Source organism: Lichenostomus cassidix, chromosome 1 (genome assembly GCF_008360975.1).
Source record: "Lichenostomus cassidix isolate B80296 chromosome 1, HeHo_3.0, whole genome shotgun sequence".
Classification (NCBI taxonomy): domain Eukaryota; kingdom Metazoa; phylum Chordata; class Aves; order Passeriformes; family Meliphagidae; genus Lichenostomus; species Lichenostomus cassidix.
In genome coordinates this window covers 87,407,940-87,433,705 of record NC_139479.1, presented here as the reverse complement: position 1 = coordinate 87,433,705, position 25,766 = coordinate 87,407,940, and the positions used below count along the sequence as shown (strand labels likewise).

The 25,766-nt window shown below is 48.2% G+C and overlaps 2 protein-coding genes across 6 annotated transcripts; one reads left to right on the top strand and one right to left on the bottom strand.

Moving 5' to 3' along the window:
* Positions 1–15,425, top strand: CLSTN3 (calsyntenin 3). Its single transcript, XM_085068294.1, has 18 exons — positions 1–166; positions 2,886–3,008; positions 3,975–4,170; positions 4,651–4,859; positions 5,164–5,313; positions 5,963–6,148; positions 6,763–7,032; positions 7,317–7,429; positions 7,509–7,671; positions 8,731–8,787; positions 9,570–9,727; positions 9,910–10,058; positions 10,523–10,749; positions 11,846–12,016; positions 12,607–12,752; positions 12,874–13,006; positions 14,404–14,621; positions 14,706–15,425. Exons 1-18 carry the CDS (start codon positions 82–84, stop codon positions 14,874–14,876), a joined length of 2,925 nt encoding a protein of 974 aa, XP_084924420.1. The 5' UTR covers positions 1–81; the 3' UTR covers positions 14,877–15,425.
* LOC146445152 (solute carrier family 25 member 33-like) lies at positions 15,248–23,546 on the bottom strand. Of its 5 annotated transcripts, none has more exons than XM_085068324.1 (7): positions 23,439–23,546; positions 19,156–19,332; positions 18,554–18,631; positions 18,149–18,249; positions 17,489–17,555; positions 17,005–17,288; positions 15,248–16,906 (listed from the first exon to the last, which is right to left on the bottom strand). In XM_085068324.1, the coding sequence occupies exons 1-7, from the start codon at positions 23,477–23,479 to the stop codon at positions 16,707–16,709; spliced, it is 948 nt and encodes a 315-aa protein (XP_084924450.1). In that variant the 5' UTR covers positions 23,480–23,546; the 3' UTR covers positions 15,248–16,706. The 5 variants fall into 5 exon arrangements, with proteins under 5 accessions (XP_084924450.1, XP_084924434.1, XP_084924457.1 ...); XM_085068308.1 differs by lacking the exon at positions 23,439–23,546 and adding an exon at positions 23,284–23,432; XM_085068331.1 differs by lacking the exon at positions 23,439–23,546 and adding an exon at positions 23,045–23,269.
* Positions 23,547–25,766: the final 2,220 nt, after the last annotated feature.

The window sequence follows — 25,766 nt, the reverse complement described above, 5'->3', positions numbered from 1 at the left end:
GTGCTGCCGTGCCTGCGCGCCGCCGCCGCGGGAGCGAGGGCGTGGGTCGCGCCGGGACCCGCCGCCGCCGCCGCCGCCGCGATGGGCGACCCTCGGCCCCGCGCCGCCGTCCTCCTCCCTCTGCTCTGCCTCTGCGCCGCGCTGCCCGGCAGCGCCTCCAACAAAGGTGAGCGGCGGAGCGCCGCGGGCACGGTCCCGGGCGGCGGCGGGCGCTCCGCTGGGACCCCCGGCTGCCCCCGCGGAGGGGCTCTGGAGGGACGCCTTGGCCGCGGCTCGTCCGTCCGCCCCCGCGGTGGCGGTGCGGCTCCGCGCTGCCCGCCGCCTTCGCCCGGCACGTTTTTGTCGGGGCATCTCCGCGGTCCCCGGCGGCCCCGGGTTTCTTCGCCCCTTCGGGCGCCCTCATGCCATCCCATCCCCATTCTCTACTTTGTCCATCTGTCATCCTACCACCGCTTTTTTCTCTCCATTCTTTCGTTTCCTAGGGCTCCCCTCGCATTTTCCCCTTTTCCACCCAGTTGTCTTGCTTTTGTTTAGTTATCGCTGGGTGGATTTATATTCCCATCCCTTCCCTAGCATGCTGAGAGAGAATATGTTGTTTCTCCACAGACCCCTGCAGTTCATAAAACACATTCCCTATCTCCATCTTCCAGCCCTAGTTCATCCATCTACAATCTGTCAATAGAAACTGTTGTACGGTTATGCGTTAACGATGCAGGTTGCTTTTATATGAAAGAGTGTTTTATGTGATGAAGATAAAAAACCCCCAAACGACCCCAGCGCTACAGCTGTAATGTTCTGAATGCAGATGTTCTTTGAGCACACGTAGGGTGAAAGATGCAGGTTTCTAGATCTGTGGCTGTAGCGACAAGTGTGAGATTCATCCGAGGGGAGTCAGCGCATCAGTAACCTGACAGGGTGGGAAAATCTGTAAACATTTGAGGGACTCTGGGGTCATCAGGGAATGTGACACCTTAGGGTGCTTTCCGTGTCTTGGAAGAGTCAGGGCTAGAGGGCGGGTGCACCGCAGAGCTGTGTGTACCCTGACATTGGCAGGGGCATTTATTTGTTCTGCTCTGCTTCCCTGGGGCCTGGTTGGCAAGGAAAGGCCCCTCATGCTCTGGATTCTCCCTTTCCTTTGTGAATTTGCACTCGGAAACACCTACCCACCTTTGGCAAATTATATTAGATTGACGGGAGCTTTCTTGAAGCTGGTAGGAGTCTGTATCCTGGTAGGAGTCTGTATCCTAAAAATATTCCCAAAATGTTTTTCTATTCTCCAACAACTCATTTCCCGAGAAATCAGATTGGTGATTCCCAAGTTGCAGGTGGATGCAGCAAAGGATTTATCTCTCTACCATCAGCTTGTTACCCCAGCAACAGGGCACATTTGGCATTTATAGCTCTGGGTCCCCACCTCGGTGGTGTGGCGCATGGATAGAGCTGTAACAGAATGGAATCTGTGGGGACAATGGAGGGGCAGGGGGAGACGCGGGCACTTGCACACAGGGAGGATTCCACCTGCATACTGAGCAGGGTGGATGTTTCTCTGGGTTTCCTACGCAATGCTTTATAATCTCAATCAATACGGTGGTGGAGAAGTGCCAACCCACGCTCTTCGCTGCCACGCCAGGCTGGGTCTGCCTGCTCTGCCCTGCTGGGACATCCCCTCGCTGACCTGTCACCCTGCCTGCTGGCCCACTAGCCACACCGACAGCACCCCCTGGCCCCGAAATGCACAAGTGCTTGGTTTACACAGGATGCTGCCCATTTTGAGTCAACACATGAGGCCATGCTAGTATGGCCTTTCAGAGGACACTGTGCTGCAGAGGATGGATTCAACATATTGGAAGTAGTGCCCTTGAGGGGAATGGCTCTGTATCCTACTCCCTACCAGCTCTGAGCCATGCTGTGCTCAAAGTGTTGCTGGGTTGTAATAAATCGTGGTCTCCAGGGGGTGGGAGAGTGGGGGATTATCTGGGAATGGGGGTTGTAACTAGGCCATGTAATATAATCTCTGAGGCCCATTTGGCAGGGAGTGGGCATGGGGGAGGGGTTTTTAATTTGTAATGATTTTTTTTCTCTCTCCCCTCCTATCGCCTCCCCTTCCCTCCCCCCCAACCCTTTATTTCTCCCTTTCCCTGCCCCGAAGCCTGTGTGATAAAGATTAATTTGCTATTTCTGGGCCTGTGACATTTTTCAGAGCCTCCTGCTGGCTGCTGCCTCCATGCCAAGCCTGGCTGGGCTCCAGCCAACGGGATTAGCAAGGAGGGGCCAAAGGAACATGGTGCTCACCATGGAGTGGGGAAGGAAGGAGCAAGGGACTCTCAGAATAGGTTGTTACATGCATAGGATGATTATGAAGAGGATGAAGGTGTACCTGGGCATATGTGTTTTGGTCCTGGGCCTTAGTCTAGAGGATGCAAGGCATGAGGGATAATGGCTGCGTGCAAGACCTGTCCACTGGATACACCCCAAGGGAAGATGTAGGCTGGATCCTTTCATTATGGCTTCATTGAGCTAAAGGGTTTAGCATCTGGAATCTGTCTCCAGGGTGAGGCTACTTCTGCCCCTTGAGTTCACTTTTTTTTAACTGCTCCAGCTTTTCTGGGCACCCAGATGTCTCTCCACATATTTCTAATAAGATAGTAATGAGGACACAAGAAGGAACACATTGTTTCTGAGGAGGTTTCCCATGAGTAGAACTAAATAAAGAAAGATAACTTTTTTCTCCCAACCTATTTTAGCCTTCTTTATTTCCAGAGAAGAAGGTGGGGAGGGGTGGTTGTTGCTTGCCAGGGGATGATATTCTTCTCTTTTCCTACTGAATCTGCAGTTGGTGGCTAATACATTCCTGTCCTCCATCCCTTACCCCAAACCCACCTCAGCAAACAAGCACAAACCATGGATTGAAGCCGAGTATCAGGGCATCGTCATGGAGAATGACAACACGGTCCTGCTCAACCCGCCGCTCTTCGCACTGGACAAAGATGCCCCACTGCGCTATGCAGGTAGGTGGGGAGCAGCTCTGGGAAGGGTGGAAGGCAGGGACAGACTTGTGGAGAGGCAGGGACACTGTGACATTCATCCGTGTGCTGGATCCTACCTCTCCTCAGGAAGCGATCGCCTCCAAACCTTGTTCCGGAGGAGGTCCCTAGTGAAGTCTGGAGGCAATTTGGGCACAGCTTGATTTAGGATGCTGTGAGCTGTTTCCTTAGGGAGAGAAACTGAGGGTGGAGTCAGCTACTTTTTGACGCAGTTCTGCTATTTCCAAAGATCACATGCACAGCGCTGTGTCTGTGAGTCCTGGAGAAAGCTGGTAGGGCACACTTCCTTGGCAGTGCTACATCCCCTCACAGTGAGCACAACCCCCAGAACAACAAACGAGACTTTCAAGCGTTGTATCCCTAGTGCTTGCTTAGGCCATGCCTGGAGTTTCCTCATTCCTCATTCCTCCTCAGCTTTGAGACAGTAAACATGGTCCCTGTGAGCTGAATTTTAGGATTTAGGTGACCCTCTCTGCAGTTCCCTGCGGTACTCTGCGCATCCTGCCTGTGTGGGTGGATGAGACATCATGGATCTCCATGCTCTGGTTGTCTATCTGCAGTATATGGCCTGTTTTGCCTCCCTGAGGGATGCGGAGGAGAAATAAGGTGCTCCTCCAGGACTGTGGCTGTGTAGTGCTAATAAATGTAGCTTGAGCCTGGCAACCTCCAATCTTTTGTGATGCTTGTCAGGACTCCTTGCCGTGGGAGTAGTCTCCAGTAGATGGCAATCTGCACCATTAATGGCTATAAGGGATAGCAGGAGGAACTCCTAGGGAACCAAAAACTGCTCAAAATGAAGGATGATAATGAGGGAGAATGAAAAGTGCAAGTTAGAAAGGAAGGAAATATGGGAAAGGAAAGCAAGGGGTGTAATGTGCTCTCCTCAGTCCTTTTCTTTCTCCCCTTCCTCTCTGTTTTTGCATGTACCAGGTGAAATCTGTGGCTTCAGAATCCATGGGTCAGGGGTACCTTTTGAAGCCGTGATACTGGACAAAGCTACAGGAGAGGGGCTGATCCGGGCCAAGGAACCAGTGGATTGTGAAGCACATAAAGAGCACACATTCACCATCCAGGCCTATGACTGTGGAGAGGGACCTGATGGAGCAAATACCAAAAAATCACATAAGTAAGTTCATGCAGGCATTGCTGCGTGCTACAAAATGGTATCTGTCACAAAAATGCAAAGGAAAATTGCTGTGGAAATGCTTCCTTTGGCCAGAAGTATTTTTCTCTAGCCACGATATGGTAACTCAGCATGTTAAGAAGACCCAAAGAGAAATGTTCACTGACTTTCACATGAGTGAATACAGAAATGAGGGCTGTTTGACAGAAGTTTTTAGGAGTGGTGTTTTATGTTGCTACATATAGTTAGGAGGACCAGATTTCATTATTCCGGCTTTTGGTCTTTCTGAGTGGTTGGAAACCATTGTCCAAGCACCTGTGTGACAACATTGCTGCATTGAAATCAAGGTGTCTTTCCTTGTCCTTGCTTTTGACAGCTGAAAATCAGAGCGGTGCACTTGAAAGGAATGACTTACTCTGAAATTTAGGTGGTGCATGGCTCCTAATCAGCCCATCAGTTCTTATTGATGTCTCTCTGCATCAGGGCCACAGTGCACGTTCGTGTAAACGATGTGAATGAGTTTGCTCCTGTCTTTGTGGAGAAGTTGTACCGCGTGGCAGTGACGGAGGGAAAGCTGTACGACCGCATCTTGCGTGTGGAGGCCATTGATGGGGACTGCTCACCACAGTACAGCCAGATCTGCTACTATGAGATCCTGACCCCGAATATTCCCTTTCTCATTGACAATGATGGTAAGAATCCTCATCCACTCTGCACATCACTCCCGTTTTCCTGCTCTGCTCCTTCTCTGCCAGTCCCATTTGTGGGCAGAGCTGTGCTATATGAATTTTCCAGCACTGGTGATCTATCCTGAGGAGAGCAGCAGCATCCATTTTGTGGGATGCTATAACTTGTTCCAGAGTGACACTGGGCAGGGTGACTCAACTCCCTTTTGGTTGTTTTTGTCATTGATCAAAGATACGAGAGATTTTTAGAAGGAGCACCTTAGAGGAGACGGCCTGTCCTCTACCTTGATCTCTTTGTTTTGCAAACCAGGGAACATCGAGAACACGGAGAAGCTGCAGTACAGTGCAGATCGTGTCTACAAATTCACCGTGACAGCCTATGACTGTGGAAAGAAGAGGGCTTCTGATGATGCAGAAGTGGAAATCCAGGTGAAGCCCACCTGCAAGCCCAGCTGGCAGGGTATGTAACCTCCAAACACAGTTACCTCTTCACTTTGCTTTTGCTCAGCTACTGCTCAGTCCTGCTCATCACAAATGTTTGTGTATACACATATAAATTTGTATGCCCATATATATGGATCAGTTTTGGCACCAACCTATCTCCATCAGGGGATGCAGCAGATGTCTAAGTCTGTTGCAAAGCCACTGAAAGGTAAATTCTAACATTGGAAAATCATTCCTTGGATTACTGTGAACTGCCATGTGTTTGATAAGGCTCATAGACTGTATTCAACAAAGATTGTTTTTGGGGCTGCTCTTCTTGAGGATATTTGGCTTTTCCAGTGGTGCTGTGTTCCTGTAGGTTCACCTTAGTCAATTAGAATTAAGGGAAATCAACACAGCTAAATACCTGCTCTGCCTGATAAGAGAAGCTAACCAACCATGGAGTGATGAGACACCAGGATTAGCTGTAGAAGCTGAGAACTTGGACTCTGTGCTTCTAGGAAATCTTCCCATGCATTGATGCCAGCTGCATAAAACTGTCTTTGCAATGTGGAAAGGGCCAAAAATCTGGGCTAGTCTGGAGATGCCACTTGTGTGTGTGCCAAGTGTTCTGGCCCTGTGTCCTTGGCAGTTCCTAACCCCTCTCTTTCACTCCTTTCCATCAGGCTGGAACAAGAGGATTGAGTACACCCCTGGTGCAGGCAGCCTCGCTCTCTTCCCCACCATTCACCTGGAGACCTGTGACGAGCCGCTGTGGAACATCCAGGCCACGGTGGAGCTGCAGACAAACCACGTGGCCAAGGGCTGTGACCGGGATAACTACTCCGAGAAGTCGCTGCGCAAGCTCTGTGGTGAATTGGTTGTTTCCTGGGCTGAGGGCGGCTGTGGCACAGCACCCTGTCCCTCCCTCTGGAGGGGTTCCCAGTGGTAGCTGTGCTTCATACAGCAGAGGTGCTGGGGGACACATTCCTCATGTTTGCTGTGGTCACTGGGGTGGGAGGGCACTGAGCTCATGGGCTGCATTGAGGGGCAATGGCATTCCTGCCCTTATCTCATGGAATCATGGAATGGTTTGGGCTGGAAGGAGCCTTAAAGATCCTCTAGTTCCAACATCCCTGCCAGAGACAGGGACACCTTCCACTAGGCCAGGTTGCTCAGAGTCCCATCGAAGGTGACCTTGAACACTTCCACAACTTTCTAGTTTTATAAGGGACTACCTGTGCTTTCCTTGCTGGGAAGCCAGAGATTTCTGTGCATTGTCCCAGGAGTCTGTGGGACTTCCCTCAGCACTGAGCCAAAAGTGACCATCCCTCTTCAGATAGGAGAAGGTCTATAGGCAACTTCTCCTCTCCCTGTGCACTGAGACATTACAATGAGGCTTCCAGTGCCCTCTTCATCTGTTCTCCAGTTCTCAGGCCCCCAGTTCTCCCATGCCAACGTTCCTGACTCCTTCCCTTCTCCGCAGGTGCTGCCTCAGGAGAGATTGACCTGCTGCCAGTGCCTAGCCCCACAGCAAACTGGACGGCACGGCTCTCAGTGCACTACAGCCAGGACAGCAGCCTCATCTACTGGTTCAATGGCAGCCAGGCTGCCCAGGTGCCTGTGGTGAATGGCCCCAATGGCCACGAGGGGCTGAGTGACCACTTCACCCTGTCGGTGTGGATGAAGCACGCCGTGGTGCCCAGCAAAGGCAGGCGGGAAGAGGAGACAGTGATCTGCAGTACAGTGCAGAGCGGTGAGACTTCTCCTGGGGGGTGACACTTCTGCCCACTGCCTCTAACTTGTTAGAAGGCATTGTCCCTGAAGGGGCAAACCTCTGTTGTTCCAAAGCAGGACTTGGGCGGGGGTTCCTCCTTAGGATCACAGCTCCTTTAGGTGTCCCTTTTTCTGGGAGCACTCAAGCCTGCTGTGAGCACTTGGTGCTGAGTGCCAGTCGTGCATGGCAGTGTGGGCTTCTGGGTTCTGGCTAGTGGGCTGCTTGGAGTGTGACACCTAACTCCCTGTGCTTGTCCCTGGCAGAGGATGGCTACTCACACTACTCTCTGGCTGTGCATGGCTGCCGGATTTCTTTCCTCTACTGGCCCTTGCTGGAAAGTGCAAGGCCTGTGAAATTCCTCTGGAAGCTCGAGCAGGTGAGGAAGGGTTTCCCTCCTCCCCACGTCTCTTCTCCTCCTGCCCTTGGCTGACCCCGTGCTGTGCTGTCTGCCGCAGGTCTGCGATGACGAGTGGCACCATTACGCCCTCAACCTGGAGTTCCCCACGGTCACGCTGTACGTGGATGGCGTTTCCTACGACCCTGCGCTGATCCACGACAACGGCCTCATCCACCCGCCGCGCCCGGAGCCCTCCATCATGATTGGGGCCTGCTGGGCCGGTGAGTGCCCGCTCCCCACACCGTGCTCTTCCCATGTGGGAAAAAAGGGGTGGAGGGAGGCCCAAAAGTGGTGAAACAAACACTACCCAATACTAAATGATGCAAACTGCATTGCAGCCATCTTGTCTCATTGGCACCAAAGCCAGTGTGGCTCCTTCCTTCCTTACAGACCAAGGGAATAAGGGCTCAGGGAAAAGTGTCACTGGCAGCTTCCTGGACAATAACCATGCAATATGCAGTGGATAACCAACTTTCAGGCAGAGGAGAGTTGAAACTCTGTACCTCAGTCAGGCACTGGTATTTCTATCAAAGCCTTTCACCAGAGACCAGGCAGTACTATTTATTCTGCTGATTGTATTGATGGGGATTTCTGTGTCTTGAGGGTCTATATAAAGAAATCAGAAATCTTTCTGTACAGGAATTGGGTTGAAAGACAAAAATCAGGTTAGGAACAACATTAGGCCACTACCAGATTACAACCTGTTTTGTGGAGATGTAAGGCTGCATTTCTCAGATCCTTCAGTTCTTTTGCAAGACTGAAGCAGGACAGAATTAAAGGAATTCACCTACTGCTTGCCTTCACTCTGGTGAAAATTTCTAGCAAGATCAAATCTTTACTGTACTGCTGCTTCTCTGAGGTCAGACATCTTCCCATAGCTCTGTGCTCTCTTGATTGACCTTTTGCAGACAATGAGTATTGATCAGCTTGGGACCCTCTCCTGGATCTATATGAGTTTCTAAGGGTTGTTAACATAGCTTCTTATGAACATGGCTAATTACCAAAATAGATAACATTGGGAAAGGATTAAAAAACTCCAAACACTATAGTTTCTCCCTTAAGTCAGTTACTCGTCCTACAGTCTCACCATCCCCTTCATGAGAGGGATTCTGCCCTCTGTCATCTGTGATGTGCTGCCTCTAGGGCTGAAGGGTGCACTGCTTGGCACAGAGCTGTTCTTGGGGACTGGCCAACACAGGCACTTGTATAGATACTTGCCTGACCCAGTAACTACCATCTTCCAATGCCTTACTGCTTGTCTGGATGTTCTCTTTTTGCAGAGGAGAAAAACAAAGAGAAAATCAAAGGAAGCGAGAACGCCACTGATTCTGTGCAAGGTAGGGAAAAGAAAGAAGATGGGTCTCTTCCCCTCTTGACCATGCATGACTCACTTCTTGCATGGTGCCTTCCTCATCCAGCTTCCCCAGTCCTGTCCTGGCACCTCCCACCGGCTTGGGAGGAAACCCCTTATTTGGCAGCTTGGTCCTTGATACTTTGATACCTGTGGAGCATGAAAAGGCTGATGGAAGGACTGCAGCCTGCTTTGAGAGATGGAGTGTGCTTTTCATGTGGAGAAAGAGTCCTGATAATGCTTGATCATTAAAGCTGGTCTCTGAAGAACACAATAGCCATTAGAGACATCAGGAGATGTCACCTCATCCCTAACTATCTGTGGAATGTGTAGTTTCTTTTACAAGCCCTCACAGGAAGCAGAGTGAGAAGGGGACAAGAAATTGTTTCCATCTGGCATTCAGCAGTTTGACAGAAACTTCTCTACGCTACCCACTGTTCACTTCCCTTGTCTTTCTGTTGGTCTATTTTTCTTGCTTTTCCCCCCTCTGGAATTTCAAAAATTGTCATCTCCTTTCAGCATCCCCTGTCTTCTTCTTGTCTGTGCTTTTCCATATCCTCTGCAATCCTCTGTCCCTCTCTACCTCCCTTAACATCTGTATGTCCCTCACATTGTTGCTTTTGTTGTCTGGGCTTTTCCATGCCCCAATATCCCTCTGTCTCTCTCTACCTCCCTCACATCTGTGTGTCCCTCACACTGCTGCTTTTGTGGTTTTGCTCTCTTCCTCGCCATGTCTCTCACACCCTCCACCTCCCATGTTTCCCTCAGGAGATCCTCTGTCGATACACCACTACTTCCATGGTTACTTGGCTGGCTTCACAGTGCGCCCTGGTAGCTTGGAGAGCCGGGAGGTTATTGAATGCCTGTATGCCTGCCGTGAGGGGCTTGATTACAGTGACTTCGACAGTCTGGGCAAAGGGATGAAGGTATGCCCATCTGCCCAGCATGCATGGGTCTCCTCCACTCTCCTCCCCAGCCTTGCTTCCCTGGACTTTGCCTGCTCCCCCACCTCAGACAGCTCCCCACCTTTCTCCTTTGTGTCGCTCTCAGCCTGGACTCCTGTCATTTGCCAAGGAACCACGAGTATTTTCTTCTCTTCCACCTCTAGGTTCATGTGAACCCCTCTCAGTCCCTGCTCACCTTGGAGGGTGATGACGTGGAAACCTTCAACCATGCGATCCAGCACGTGGCTTACATGAATTCACTGCGCTTTGCAACCCCCGGGGTTCGGCCACTCAGGCTCACCACTGCTGTCAAGTGAGTGAGCAAAGCAGCACCTCTGGCTCAGTTCAGCAAGAGGGTTACCTCTTTTTTGACTGAAGTTACACTGACTCACCTTGTGTTTTAAAATAATTAAATTTTAAGATGGTCTTGAAATTGGTAAAAGTCTCCCTGGAAAAAAACTTTAAATTATCGAATATCTGAATGGATACTGTAGTACTGGTTCCTAGTGCCTATGCAGAACTTCTGCCTTTACTCACAGTGTTCCAGGCATGTGGACTGGTTTTAATTTTCTCCGTGTTTTGTCAATGTGACCAAATCACCAGTGGTGTCACTCCTACCAGACCTGCAGGTGTCTCTGCCTTGCACAGCAGGCTGTAGGGAAGCTATAAGAAGACTGCTGGAAAAACGATATTCCCTTCACTGGAAGTAAAGGGCAGGAGGTGTTCTTTCATAATATTGGAAGCTCGAGCCAACTGATGTTTTCTACTCTCCTTCAGGTGTTTCAGTGAAGAGTCCTGTGTCTCCATTCCTGATGTGGAAGGCTATGTTGTGGTGCTACAGCCTGATGCCCCACAGATCCTGCTGAGTGGCAATGCCCACTTTGCTTATCCTGCGTCAGACTTTGAGGCTCCTGAAGGGATTCCCCTGTTCCCCAGCCTCCAGATCACCTGCTCTATTTCTCACCAGGTGGAGGCCAAGAAGGATGAGAACTGGCACGGTACCGGTGAGTGGAGTACATGGCAAGGTGTAAGAGACAAAGTGGAAAGACCTACAAGGATTGTAGTCTTGCAGAGGAAGTGAAGCCCCTATAATTATACTCGAAAGAGAGAGTTTACAAATTTAGAAGCAAGGCACATTGTCTGTCAATATGTAGGCTAATCGGCTCTTATCCCTTTCTGCTCCTCCCTGTACTTTTTCTATCTACTCAGTTCCTTTGCCTCACTCTCTCCTAATTCTTTCCCAGGCTGCTCATTCCTAATCCCTTTTATATTTTACCTACATTTCCCTTTATTGAATGCAGCACTGGATGGATGTTCTGCCTGTTACTCTCTCTCTACTCCTGCACTTACTTAGTCTCATCCTACTTCTTTCTCTCCTGCTTTCTTTCCTTACTTCTTGCCCCCTTCCTTCTCTTCCTGCATCACTTATTCCTGTGAATCCCCAGTCAGTTTCCTCACACCCTACAGTATCCTGGTCTTCAATTTCTTTCTGTCATGCTCAGATTATTTCCCTGCAGTCTATGCTCTATGTGTCAATTCACTTCTTTCATATCTGTTCTGGTAACGGGACTTTTTGCTCTTACTTTTCTGTTGAGAAGCTTTGCCTTTCCTCATACAATGAATTCCTTGACTTAAGAGCAGATTGTTCTCAATCCTGCTGAAAGCAGTTATTGAATGTGGTTGCCATTTTAAAGAAGATAAGATCTCAACCATGGTAACCAGCAGTGTGAGACAGGGAAAAGCTTTGAAAAGCATGCGGGGCCTGGGAATGTGTGAGCGTTGTTCCTAATTTGCACACTGTCATTGTCAACAATGACAGTGTGCAAATGATGTGTTATCATAAACCAGACTGATAATAGTATGTTGTTCCAAAATAAAGTGACTTTATTATGTGCATAAATAATGTCATTAAGAACCATCCTGCAACAAGTAATTAGACTGACAGTGATTTTACTTAAGGTCAGTGCTAGGTGGAGAAGGAGAAGTAATTACATATGATGGGAGCACTCTTAAGTAAGCAGGTACCCCTCTGAGTAACTCCTCCCTTCCCTGATGACTGTCTGGCTTTCTGACCATATCTTCTTTCTGTTTGCCTGTCAGTGACAGACACACGAATGTCAGATGAGATTGTGCACAACCTGGATGGCTGCGAGATCTCATTGGTAGGAGATGACCTGGACCCAGAGAGGGAGTACCTGCTCCTGGATGGGGCACTGCTGCAGCAGAGGGGCTTGGAGCTTGTTAACACCTCTGCCTACCTGACCATCACAGGTACATCCCCTCCCTGGTCACAGCTGTCCAGTTATGCATCTGTCATTGCCTGTCAGGCATCACTGGGAGAAGCACTTGACATTAGAGAGGTGTTGGTGTACTTTGCGACACTGAGATGTAATTATTTCTCAAGCTCCTGGCTTTTGGAAGTCCCAGACCCCTTTCCTTGGGGAGGTGGCTTTTCCTCCAGCACACAGTACTGGGGCATGGTGTCAGCTCTCACCCAGGCTGGTATCACTCCTCCTGACTTACTCCTTGGGGTTTGCTGTTCTCAGGTGTCAGTAGCATTTTGCATGACATGACTGGGGGACGACACATCCCACAGCTTGTGGACTGGTACAACACTGTTGTACTCTCCAGAACATAACAGGGCTGTTGCTCTTGATCCTTCCTTCCCTTCCACTTGTTTTAGTGATGCAAGCAGGGATTCCATCAGGCCCTTAGCAGCCAGCTCCATCTCCAAGCCCTTCCTAAAATTAACGAACCCAGCATTGCCTTGGATCCCTCTGTGGCTCCTAGTTGCTGCAGGGCTATGATTCCAGATGCCTTTGGAGCAGGAGGTTCCTCACCCCACCTCTCTCTTGTCTCAGGCGTGGAGAGCATTGCGGTTTATGAGGAGATCCTCCGCCAGGTTTCCTACCACATCAACCACGGGGCTGCCCTCTATGAAAGGAAGTTCCACTTGTCCTGCACTGAGATGAACGGACGCTACTCCAGCAATGAGTTCACTGTCGAGGTACGAGACAAATACATGCACACAGAGGTTCTTCTGCATGCATGGAGAGGATGGGGCATGGGAATGCATGGAATGTGCTGCAGGCACTGGGCTGAGTCCTCTCACTCTGGTCTTCCTGCAGGTGAATGTCCTCCACAACATGAACCGAGCTGCTCATCCTAACCATATGCTGAGCTCCCAGCAGTTTGTGCACCGAGGCCATCATTTACCTGCAGAGCTGTCTGGGCACAGTTTGGCAAGCACCCACAACCCAAGTATGTAATGTTATCTTTTGGGTTTATTCCTTTAGATCAGAATGCTAATTTTCTGATATCCTGGCAGAACTTACAGCAGAGCATTCCTCTCAGGCTCCCTGTAGCCATTATCATGTTCTCATTATACTGTCCTGTTCCACTCATCATTAGCCAGTGGACTGCAGTCTTTGTCAAATTGTATTTTAGAGCATGGTGCCATCCTCCTCTTGTGGGATGTTATTTTCTTGATGTAGAAGCAGACTGAAATCTACAGCTCAGAGGGTCTAAAAAGAATAACTGTAAGCAGACTTCATTCATGCATCTTGCAAAGATGCTGTGTGGGCTTGTGCAAAGTAATTTCAAAAAGAAGCTTCAACAGCAGGAGAGAAAAGTGACTCAAGACTGCCACAGCTCTAAAGAAGGAGATGGGACTAGGTGGTGGTCAGCAAGGCAGGAAAAGACAGGAGATGGCATTACACAGACAAGAGGAGACTTCTTGCCCCTAAAACAGAGGAGAGAGAAGCCTGAAAGCTAGGGTAGATGTTTGCTTGTGCTGGTAGCCCTGTGCCACAAGCACAACCACACTCCAATCAGTTCCTTCTGGGCTGTGAAAGCTCTGGGACCTGTTACAGACATTTTTGTGCCCTGTTACAGGAACAAACAAAGCACCTTTGAGCTAGTTTTTGCTGCAGCTTCCTGCAGTAGCTGATCCCAAGCTGGTTCAGCCCTGCAGCTGACACTGCAAGGGCAGCCTGTGTATGTGCCAACCTCTCCCTTTTTGCCTCTCCCTTCTCCAGCTCTGCCTGATAGCAGCAGCAAACTTGTCTCTGATGAACAGAACCATAAATAAATTCATGGAGGGCCTGGTTAGATTTTGCAGGGAAGCTCGTTATCTGGGGAGTTAAGGCTCAGTCTACAGGCCTAGAACAAATAGGTGGGAGTTGGGTTCAGGATCTTAGAGGAATTTCAGGTTTTCTCCTGTGGAGAAGCCAGGCTTTTGCCTTGGCACTAATTAGAAGCACATCATAACATTCACATCTGCTCTGAGTGCAATGAAGGCATCTTTTAGCTTCTTGCTTTCTCTACTGCTTGGACAGAAATCACATCCTCTGAAAATCATCCTCGAGCCCTTAGATGTTGTCCCCAGCACACATTTCTCCCTCCTAAGAACAGGATACAGATATATGCTGTGCAACCTATTTTGGTGGATTCTGCAGATAAAGATGTGCAGAGTCGACACACCAGGCTGACATCACAGGAACTGCCTGTGCCCAGGGGCACAGAAAAGTCATGATATGTTTCTGCCTAGACCAAAAACCCAAGCTCTGCCCAGGAATCTCAGTTCCTGCATGTCAGGTTGGAAATGCATGTTTCTGTGACAGACTCTAGACACACCTTCTCGCTTTCCTTTTTCAAAGTGGTCCCCAGTGCTGCCACTGTCATCATCGTGGTGTGTGTGGGCTTCCTGGCACTGATGGTGATCCTCGGCATCCTGCGCATCCATTCCCTGCACCGGCGGGGAGTGGGGCAAGAGGTCTCTGGGGCTGCTGATTTGGGGCACACCAGCACTGCAGGCAAAGAGAGTGACATGTTCTGGGACGACTCAGCCCTCACCATCATCGTCAACCCCATGGAGGTGAGGAGCAGCCGCCGTGGCCGGGGCTGGGTGGGCAGCTGCGTTGTCAGACCGTTCCCCTTACCTTGTGTCTCACCTCCCCAGTCCTACCAGAGCTGTCAGGAGAGGGCAGCAGGAAGTGTGGAGGGCAGAGCTGGCGAGGGCATGGAGGATGATGAGGACAGCACCGACTCGGAGACCCCCGACTCCCCGGACAGCAGTGACATGAATGACCGGCACATCATCGGCAAAAGTGACGTCTCTCACCGCTACTAGGAGCTTTAAAACACCCGCCCAGTGGATCCCCCCAAAACATATGGCAGGAAGGAGGAGGTGTCTTACTTTCAACTTCCTTCCTCCCCCACCGTGTACACATGTGCTCCTCCCTCATTCATCACTTCTGCCTCCCATGTTCCTTCATCTTCTGCCATTCTCATTGTGGACATTCCCCACATTATTGACCCCCCATCTGGCTCTCTAGAAACATGTGTTAGGGCACTTACACATGAGGGTGGTACAGTTCAAACTGTGATACAGATGTTGGAAAGAATGGAAATCTGACGGGCAGAGCCAGCCATAGGGCTCAGAGTGGGGTTTCTCACAACCCCTCCCCAGATATTATATATATATATTGTATATTTTTTCAATGTTGTCATTTGAGGTTTATTCTCGTTTCATGCAAAAAAAACAAAAAAAAAAAACCAACAAACCACTGCAGCTTTGTGTCGCTTTGTAAAATTGTCAATACTCCTAATACTAAATGAATGAAGGTAAGAAAGATGAGGAAACAAAGTGGATTTTAAAATAAATGGATTTCAAATAAAACATTCAGGACTTCTGCAGTTTTTCACTACAACCAGGGAAAGAAATAGTGTAGCCTCTAATGTGAAACTGGAGCTTGTCCAGTACTGAATGTACTGAAATTACTGATTTATCCTGGGGAAGGGTTACATTTTTTAGCATATGTGATGAAACAAAAATGCATCACTCACGACCCTAGCCCCTGCCTGAGAGTCAAAATACTCTTTGTAAACACAATGTAGCCTTCCCCAGGACACAGGGCTAGGGACCCACAGAGGAACAGAAGGCACCCAAGCCTGTTGCAGGCAAACATAGCACATGCAGCAAAATGAATTCTTGAATACAGGAAAAAAAATAAATAAGGCTCTTTCCATACACTTAGTGTATCAATAGAAACAGGCCAAATCTCCTTAGCTTCATCCATCTTGTCACTAGATCTGCTTTCTTTATCAGTATGATAGAGTATTTTTCATACCAGTGGTTCCAGTTTGGAGAACAGCCCTAGCACTTCTGGGAGAAGGAGGCATCCTCCTCTTTCTGCTGAGAATGGAGGGGATGGAAACAGATACTGGCAAAGCATGGCTCTGAGCCCAGCAGTAGCATGAGCTGTTAGGATAGTGCTTCACAGCAGGTTGTGCTTCTTCCCTGGATCTACTTGGTCTGTTTTTTCAGACCCTGCAAGACAAAAAGGGGCTGTCAGCTGCCTGACACACTGTGGGGCAATGGCTGCAACATGTGAAGGACCCAAAGGAAAATTCTGCAATTTGTTGGCTGCCAAGGTTGAGAAATCCTACTTGGAGCAAGAAGGCAGTACAGTAGGTGAGAGTGGAAGAGCCCCTCTGAGGGCATGAAAGGTTGCAGCACAAGAACTCTGCTTGCTGCAGTTCTCTCAGATGTCTCAGCTCTAGTCTGTCTTCATGCCCAACTGTGCCCATGTATGGTTGTTACTGGGTCCAAAAGAAGTGAACATGCTGGGGTAAGACACTTAAACTTTCTGCTTTGTCTTCTTCCTGGTAAGATCCATACCCTTGTTTCATCAAGGGAGTTTAGAAAAGGCACTGTGAAACCAGTGCCCTGACATCCTGAAGCACTGGAATAATTCAAGTCTCCAGAAAGATAAAAAAGGCTACATTGTGCCTATTGGAGCAAAACACTTGGCACAAAACAGTCATTGTGTCCTGAGAATGCCTGACCCAGTTCTGATCTGTGACAAAAAGCACCACGTCTCAGAACCCTGAAAAACACCAGGTGTCAGGACTGTGACATCCCTGTACCTCCACAGCAGCCTCAGCCAGGTGCTACAGCTTACAAGGTGGAAGAGGCCAAATGCACGATGAGTTCATAGGTAGCCATCGTGATGGCAGCATTTGGGATCTGGCGGATCAGGTGCGCCAGGAGCCCCCGGTACAAAGCCAAGGGTCCCTCTTCGTGGGCCACGAGCTGCAGAGTCTGTGCAAAGGAACGGTATCGGGACCCTTCCTCTCGCAACCGTGTCCGAATGACCTCTGCAGAGACAAGAAGGGAAGGGATGTATTAGATGGATCCTACAGGCATGGCATCTTCCATCAAGGGGAACAGGAGGGAGGAAAGTGGACCCACTCACCGTGTGGATATGCAATGCACGTAGCACATGTTTTGGAGACAGCAGCAGCACCCATTAGAGCAAAGAAATCGTGGTTGTTTGGTGGAAGTGTGAGTGATGGGGAGTGGGAATGCTGGCTGTTTCTCAGCTCCTGTTTCAGTGCTTCGTAGATGACAAAGTGCATGATGGTCTCCGACACTCCGGCATAGGAGGCAGTGACCCCACGGTAAAATCCACGCAGGCCTTCAGTGCGGTACACGTGCATGGCACACTGCAGAGCATTGCTGGCCGTCTCCCCCTTCACCCTGAAAAGGAAGGAGGGGCTTAGGGCAGCACACTGCACCCCTGACCTACAGTGCTGCTGTCAACTCAGCCTCAAGGCTCGTGCCCATCCTATGACTCGCCGTGCTCTGATGGCAAGGCACACACCCCTCCCTAGCCAACGCCACCCCCAAACCAGTCCTGATGTGACACAGAGTGGTTCTGCACTGTTGGCCTGTCTTACCTGTTTTCCAGCTGCATCCTGGTTTTCACTAACCAGATGGGGTTGGTGAGCGTGGCTGAACTAATGCCTGGGGAACAGAAGAGGAAGACAGCTGTGAGTGCCAGGATCACGCTGACAGTTTGTGAAGAGGTGCTGATCTATCAGCTCTCTGAGCTCTGCTTGGCAAGCTGCTGGCATTTGCAATTTGAGAATGACCTTGTGAAGAGATATTTAGGGCAGACTATCTGATTCTCCTCCTCCCCTATTCCAGCCTTTGTCTAGTGGTAATTAGCTCCTCTGCCTCCAACAAAACCCTACTACAGGCCCGGATGTGACAAAGAGGCAGGAAACAGTGGGCTAATTTTGCAAGAGTGAAGGATTCTGTTAGAGAACTGGGATATATCAAGAGAAATGGTTATTTGAGTGGTATAAATTACATGCTGCCTTCTCCATATCACAGCCGAATAGAGCTCCTGATAGCAGCTGAAGGGGTGAAGACTAGAATTCAAGAGATGAGCCTAAGAAGAATGAAGGGTGAGAAAAAATTTTGGTTACCCAAGGAATTCACTTCTCCGGATGTGGAGGGAAAACTTCAGAGCAGTATTGGAGAAGGAATGAAACCCATATACACTTCCAGACAGAAGGACCTCTTGGCTTTGATTTGAGACAGAAAAGGCTTACCTGCACAGGCTGCTGCTAATATGTGTACTTTCTTGGACTCCGGTACCAGGATAGTATTAAGCCTCTCCTTAATACCAGAATAGGCAGCAAAATATATAGCCCTGGTTGGAAAAAAATACAGAAGAGGTTACAGCTCCCCAAAGAGGAGCAGAGACACTGCTGTGGGGTCTCATTCCAACTTTTCTTACTCCCAGCACAGGTTTGTCTAATGTGACATCAGATATCATTTATACCTGGCAATCATCTTACCACTATGACCAGAAGCTCCAGAAAATGTTTGTGTGAAGGGGTCCTGTGGCACATGAGCACAAGGCCCAGAGAGCTTTCAGAAAGTGGAGTAAAAGTTATGACACAGGTCCCTTAAAAGGTGTACAACATGAGGCACTGTAATGGAGCAGTACTCACCGGGAAGGAGCGACACCAGCGAGGTTTGGACCCAGACCTCGGAACAGGGACCGTATGCCTTCCTTCTCAAGGATGGCCCTACAGGAGGAAAAGAGAAATCAGCAGAATAACTAAGCTGGGAGCTCTCCTGTTCCTCCTCCTTCTTTGTTCTTTGCTATTTCTTGTAGCACCCTCTCCTCACCTCCCATGTTATCCTTTTTTTGCCCTACTCTCCTTTTCTTTCCAGCCACTTTTCTCTCCTTCAGGCACAGAATCACAGAATGGCTTGGGTTGGAAGTGACCTTAAAGACCACCTAGTTCTAACTATCCTGCCACAGGCAGGAAAAGTTTTCACTAGTCATTGCATCCTATTCTTGACACCACCATCCCTCTGGGGCTGATCAAACCACCAGCTGAGAAGTTTCTCACAGTCCCCAAAGGTGCCTTGCAGAGCACAGATCACCAGTGAGAAGCAGATGTACCTGTGCTCTGATCAAACTTTCTATTGGACTTGTGGCTTCCAGAGCCTCAGCTCAACTCTCTCTCTCCCCTCACATCCTCCACCTGATGGCCAAACCATCACCTCCCTGGTGCTAACAGGCACACTGCCCTGCCCTACTCACCTCAGCACCTTGAGCACTCCAGGAGATGGTGGGCTGGGATTCATGAGCCTCACACTCATCCCCGGCAGCTGTATCTCTGGGACGCACAGAGGCCGCAGTGCCAGCTGGGATGACTGCAGACGTGTCTTCACCACTTCCAGGGGACAAGTCAGGATGGCTCCAGCTGTGCCTCCACATCTAGGGCACAGCAGCACGTTTAGGAATGACCTCTGTGCCGTAATAGGGCAATAATTCTGACCCTGCTTGTCCACAACTTCTCCCTTCTGGGAGAGGAGGTTAGGTACCATGGCCTGGGTCATACATGACCTCTACTCTGACACTGATTAACGTAACAGCTCAGCTTGGGACATCATCTGGCAGCCTAACTCTGAAACCTTACTCACTGTTTGAGACAAAGAGTCCTAAGTCCATGGGGACTCAGCAGTCCCCCAGAGCAAACATTTCTGCTGCCCAACCTCATTGCAAAGCCTTCTGCTGAGGTCACCAGGCACCGTGGCTCACACCTTGCCACAGACGCACTGCCTCACAGAAGGGCAGCACAGAACTCTCCCACCCCTCAGCCTGCCCATGTTTTTAATCCATAGCTAGGTCAGACCCACAATTGCAAGGCCCTGCAAGGAAAATGTATTTTCTGCCAAGAGCCAGGCTCTCTCCAAGCCTGGCTGGCTTAATGAAAGAGGACCCTGACCTTCAGCAGGCAAAACCTATTTTTGGAACTCATGAACCATCTCCATCCATCGGTCTCGTCACACTGCAGGAATGCTGAAAGGACACATATCCCTTTTTTCCCTTTCTGCCACCCAGGGACAAGTCAGAACTGATACATTTAGTTCTCAGCTTCTGCCCCTCTAAATCCTTTGACTGATAACTCTGCTCTTCTAGAGGATGCTCAGTACCTGAAAGACCATTTTGAGATGAATTTGCATGTAAGTCATGCAAGACGCTTTGACAAATGGACAATAGCTCACATTTGCTACAGCCAAAGTTGCTTTGTTTCACAAGAGATGGAGGCTTAGTAAAAAGCTCACTCTGCTCCAAAGAAAGAAAAGCCAACCAAAGAACTACAAGATATGATGGTATAGGACAGCAAATGGTGAGAGTTCTAAAGAATTATTTTTAAAAAGTCTACACAGCTCAGTGCATTATTCTCCAGCTTTTGCTCTTAGGGCTTCATTTATCATTGCCAACAGGTAGGGGGGTAAGGAAAAAAAAAAGAGAGGCCTGGATGCCTATTGCACTGACATCAAAGAATTGAAGATAACAGCTAGGAGACTATGCAGCTAATGATGCCAGCAAATAGTTACGCTACTCTGTAACACTCATGTTGCTTTGTCAAGCCCTTGGCAGATGTACACAGTGGTGGTGATGACTTGCAGAGCACTCCATCAGCAGTAATTTCCCTCAGGAGGTGTATGATGAGTGGTGTGAGTTTGGGAGGTCGAGAATTTAGCTCCAACTCAGAAGACAACACACAGCAAAGCAGTGAACATCCTGGCTCAGGTTCTCTGGGGGAACAATCTGATCAAGCACAGACACCAAGACACAGCCTACAAAGCAATACAGAGTTGCATGAGGCAGGGTCTCCTTTTACAAAGGCCATGTGGATTCTTCCCATATAGACCATATTTACTTAAGAGACCCAACAGTCCTGTTCTGTACCATAGATTCTACTAATTTGTCTGATATAGGCTCCAGACTTATATGCCTATTGTTTTTTTGACCAGAAGTACAGTCTATAGTTCAGGAGAAGATTGAGTACAGTGGTGACAGATCAAGGTCTAAAAGGTCTGAACAGGGCAGTTTCAGCTCCTTATCTAAAAGCTGAGCAAACAATGCATCAGGAAAACATTTACAGAAGCAATTGCTTGGTATAGTAAAAATTATTCTAATAGTGCATCAGGAGGCAAAAGTTTATGTAATGTTCTCTTAATATCTTGTTTCTTCAAGATGTCCCCCCTGCAATGGCAAGGATATGAGTTTGAACCCATGCTTCCAGTATATATTATAACTTTTCTAAGGTCAAGTTCCTGAAGCTGTTGATGCATACAGATAATAGAAAATCATAATAAAAGCAATAATAACAGTCAAAGAAATTGTTACTCTCTTAGCATGGTGGCAATTTAATCAGCAGAAAGAGAATCTGAGGTGAAGAAGGACCTCTGAGCCACTATAGCTCAATGGCAAGACTGAAGAGGACCAAAGAACACCAATTAAATAAAGCTAAGGAAACAAAATGTACCAGTTGTTCAAAATTAGAAGAAATCTCAACTGTGACGTACTACCGTGCATTACATGATGATACAGCTGCTTACACTGTATGAAAGACATAGGTCTGCAAAATTCTTCTCTTTCAGGAGAAATGGAGAATTATGTGTCATTACTCTAGAAGCAGGAACTAAAGCAATTTCTGCCAAATAGGATGAGGAGCAGCAGTTGAAAATGACTATAACATGTACTCTCAGAGCAAAGCTGCATCAAAAAGTGCTAATTGAAGAAGCCAGCTATTTTTACCTTAGAAAATGGTATTTGCCTCTAGATCTTGCTTTCACATTTTAAAGAGAAGACTGGAAAGTTTTAGGTGACCAAAAAAGAGGATTAGTTGAGAAATACAAAAGACACTGTTAACATTTTTTTAATTATCTAAAAAGTGTATAAACACATGCACAGAGGAGACAAGGTACTGGTAATTCACGTTAGCTCTTACTTAGGCCAGCCAAAAACTGAGAAGGCTTGAAGATCTTAATTTAAGAATAGCAATGCTGGGTCAGACAAACCTGCAGTTATACCAGGATTCAGCCTATGACATGGACAAATAAAGGTCACCTATAGAAGAGTAGGAGAAATACTCACCTCTAGCACACTCTCCTAGCTTCCCACAATTTTCAGCTCAGGGGTTTCCTCAGCCAGAAATGTTGCCTTGCTTTTAATAGCCTTCACACATTCTTTTTCATTCATCTTTTTTAAATGCTTCCTGGACATATAAAAAGCCTTTACCCTCTGCTATCCTGTGCCCAGGAGTCCTACAGTTTAACTGCACACTGTGGTAAGAACTGTGTTCTTGCATTAGTCTTGAACAAACCTCTCTCAAGTTTCATTTGATGGTCCCCAGTTGCTACACTAGAAGATAAATTGAAGAACTGTTCCTCCATGAATGAGGCTCTGTTTTTTTCATTACATAAAACAGTAATATTAAATATAGTGCAGCAATAAACTGAACTTCTCATTCATCTCTTATTCATCCCTGGGGTTTTAATTAACTGTAATTCAGGAGTATTGCTTAATGGATGAGGATGGGATACAAACTGACAAAGTTCCCACTAGTGACATTCTTGTCACTAGCCAAAATTGCAGTTTTTCAGGAACCATGGTAGAAAAAGATGAAGAAAAACTTAAGAAGAAAGCTAAGAAATAAACATATATTAAGAAAATCTAAGATGCAATGATTATATAGTTTAAAGGATAAATTAATAAAAGAGGATAACATACAAAATAACATTAGGAACAGAGAGGACAAGTATATGTATGCAAAGATTGCCATAGCACAAGAACTGCATTAGCTGCGGAAAAGTGGAAATTTACTAATTAAAAGCCATTAAATTATGTGCCTTATTGTACATGATGGATCACAAGCTTTACTGTCACACAGACGCCAACAGGTTGGTGAGATTTGGAAACGGATTAGGAGGCTGCCTAAGCAGAGGACTTCTGCAGTTACTCAGCAAAATCCGGAGGACCACATTACCTTCTGCTTTAGGGCACTCTAAACCTGAAGCTCATTGTTTTGAGACTTTAAAGAGAGGAAGGGGGAAACACCACGTGAGAAATTACTTGCTCAAGGGCACGCCTGGAACGCAGGCAGGCACCTCTGGGATCCAAACACCTGACTCACCAGAATCAGCCGCACTATTTAAAGCCAGAAAAGCCACGCAGGAATCTCAGCCATGCAGTGATGGAGAGAGCTGGCCGCCCTCCCGAACATACGGATGTTCCAACCCTTGCTCCGCCGAAGGGGCCTCGTGGCTCCTCTCGCTTCCTTGCCCCCCATCCCCGGCAAGCTCAGGCTGGGTGAAATTCCATGTGGCACAGCGAGGCTGCCCTCCTTCCCGAGCCGCGCAGCCGGACACTCACCCACAGCGCCGAGCCCCGCTCCCAACGCAGCACAGCCGGGCGAGCGCGGCGGGGCAGGGCGGGGGCAGCTCCCCTCGGCTCCCGCCGGCCCCGCGGCCCGAATCCCGCCCCAGGGTGCCCTCCTGCCCCAGTCTGCCCATCCCGGGGCCACTCACCCTCCGGCGAGCAGGTGGAGCAGCGTGCTGCGCTCCGGCATGGCCCCAGCGCTGCCGCCCGCCGCAGGAGCTCCCGCCCGGAGGAGGAGGAGGAGGTGGCAGAGGGAGGGACGGGCGGGGCGCTGCGAGGGGAGCGAGAGTTGCTTGGTCGCAGATTTACGAGTGGTAGCTCACTCAGCTCTTTTTGCCCGGCCGCTCAAGGCTCTTTCATTAAAAACAAACTAACAACTCCCCCGAGCCCCCAAACCGACCCCCAAACTTAAATGGACTCGTCTTTGTTTTGTAAGTAGGGGAGCCAAGGCACAGGTGCCAAACGGATTGCTGTGGCCACAGGGAAGTGATGGGTCCAAGAGCAGGGCCAAGTCGTTCCTGACTCTCATCCTCCCTCACGGGATCACAGATGCTTCCTTGGATGTTTGGGTTCATTTGAAAGTGCTCTCCATAAAAAAACCCCAACCCTCTGAATAAATTAGACCCGAGACTTTGAAGTTTGGAGGATCAGTGTGAGAAAGACAGGAAGTATTCAGGGACAAAAGATCCTCTCTGTTTCTTTTGCAAACGTGCAGTTTCAGAGGGCAACAGAGTTCGTTGAATATCATCTTCCTTACAAAAAAGCAGAATGTACATCAACATGATGCTGTTGCCAGAAAGGCACACATCATATCAGTTTATGTGTTTAGGAGGATAGCCTGTAGGTCAGATGAAACAAGCTGTCAGAACAGCTCTGTACTGCTCTTCTGACTTCTCTGCTGACTTCACTCACAGCACTGAGTGACACAGGACTGAGTGTCCAGTTTGGGTACCAGGCTGCTATGACAGAGGCAAATGTGAGGAGTGACCCCACTGAGAGGAATAACTACCTTGGCCGTTCAAGCAGGAGGACTGAAAAAAATTGCAGCATTTAGTCTAGAGGAGAAGGAATAGAGTGAGACATGGCAACTGAATCCAATTAAGTACAAACACACTTAAAAAGGAAATGAGTACCTTATCTGTGATGGAAAAGAATAGACCTATCAGCTCATCAGTAGTGCCTGGCACTACCTGGGCAATGAGGGGAAGATAAGTCAAAAGAGTGATTTTTCTGGTCAGTGAAATTGGAAATCGGTCAAAGATATATAGAAGCACCAAGAATTTTTCACTTGTCTTCACTGTGGTGGTGGCTAGGGGGAATATCTTAAATAGCACCAGTTCCAAGTGGGGAAAAAGTCATTCTAGATTTCTAAGCACTTAGGCAAAGTCAATGTTTTCAGACCAATTAAGGTTGATGAACTTCATTCTGTGATGATTGGAGAAATGCCTGAAGCAGCATCAGGTCCACTAGCCATTATCTTTGAGATGTCTAGCCAATGGAGAGGTTTATAAGAGTGGAGAAGGCCAAACATATTGGCTATTAAAAAAAAAATCTGATTAATTACTGGCCAACCAGCATCATTTTACTGCCTTCCCCTGTGATACAGGAACAAGTAAGCATTATGTAGACAAGTCACATTTTCCATTTGCAAAAAAAAGAAGAAATCCAGTCAAACCAATGTTTCATGGCAGACTAACAGGCCTTGTAGACAAGGAAGTAACAATAGACAAATATTTTGACTTCTGTAGGATTTTTACTCTGTTTCATCTAACAGTCTAACAAGCAAGTTAGGAAACATGGGTCTATTGAAATTCCTGTTGGGAGAGTCTGATGCTGATTAGAAAATTCTAAGATTAGTTTTTGATGCTATTCTGTCTGTCTGGAGAAAAGCATCAAGAAGGAGTCCTGCAGAGATCTGTTTTCAGTCTACTATTGACAGTTTTTTTCAGTGATTTATACAGTGGACTAGAAAATGGTGCCTACTAGAATTTGCAGACAACATTAACCTGAGAGGAGTTATAATGTATTTGGTAGAGAAAACTCGTATTCAAATGATCTTGATCAATGGGAGAAATAGCCTGAAAGTGTAGAACACCATTTAATAAATGCATGTGCTAAGTTCTGCACTTGGAAAGAAAAAATGAATTTCACAAAGTTAGGGTGGGGAATAGTTAGACAGAGACCTCCATTTTGTCATCAGGCCCGGGACCTTCAGCAGAGTGTGGGTATTCAGAATGGCTGAAGGATGCAGAACCTGGAATGGCCTTTTCAGGAGCTGTACTATTTGCTTCTCTCATCTCTCCAAGAGTTATTTGGACCCCCTGATATTTTACTTATTGCTGCCAAATTATTTACACTTCCCTTGCAAGAGTCCACTGACTCTGCTTCTTTTCCTGTTGACTTTAGATCAGAGCCTTCGATTTCCGCCTGCAAACAGAAATAGTTGTGGCTTCAGCAGGATACTTATACACCAACAG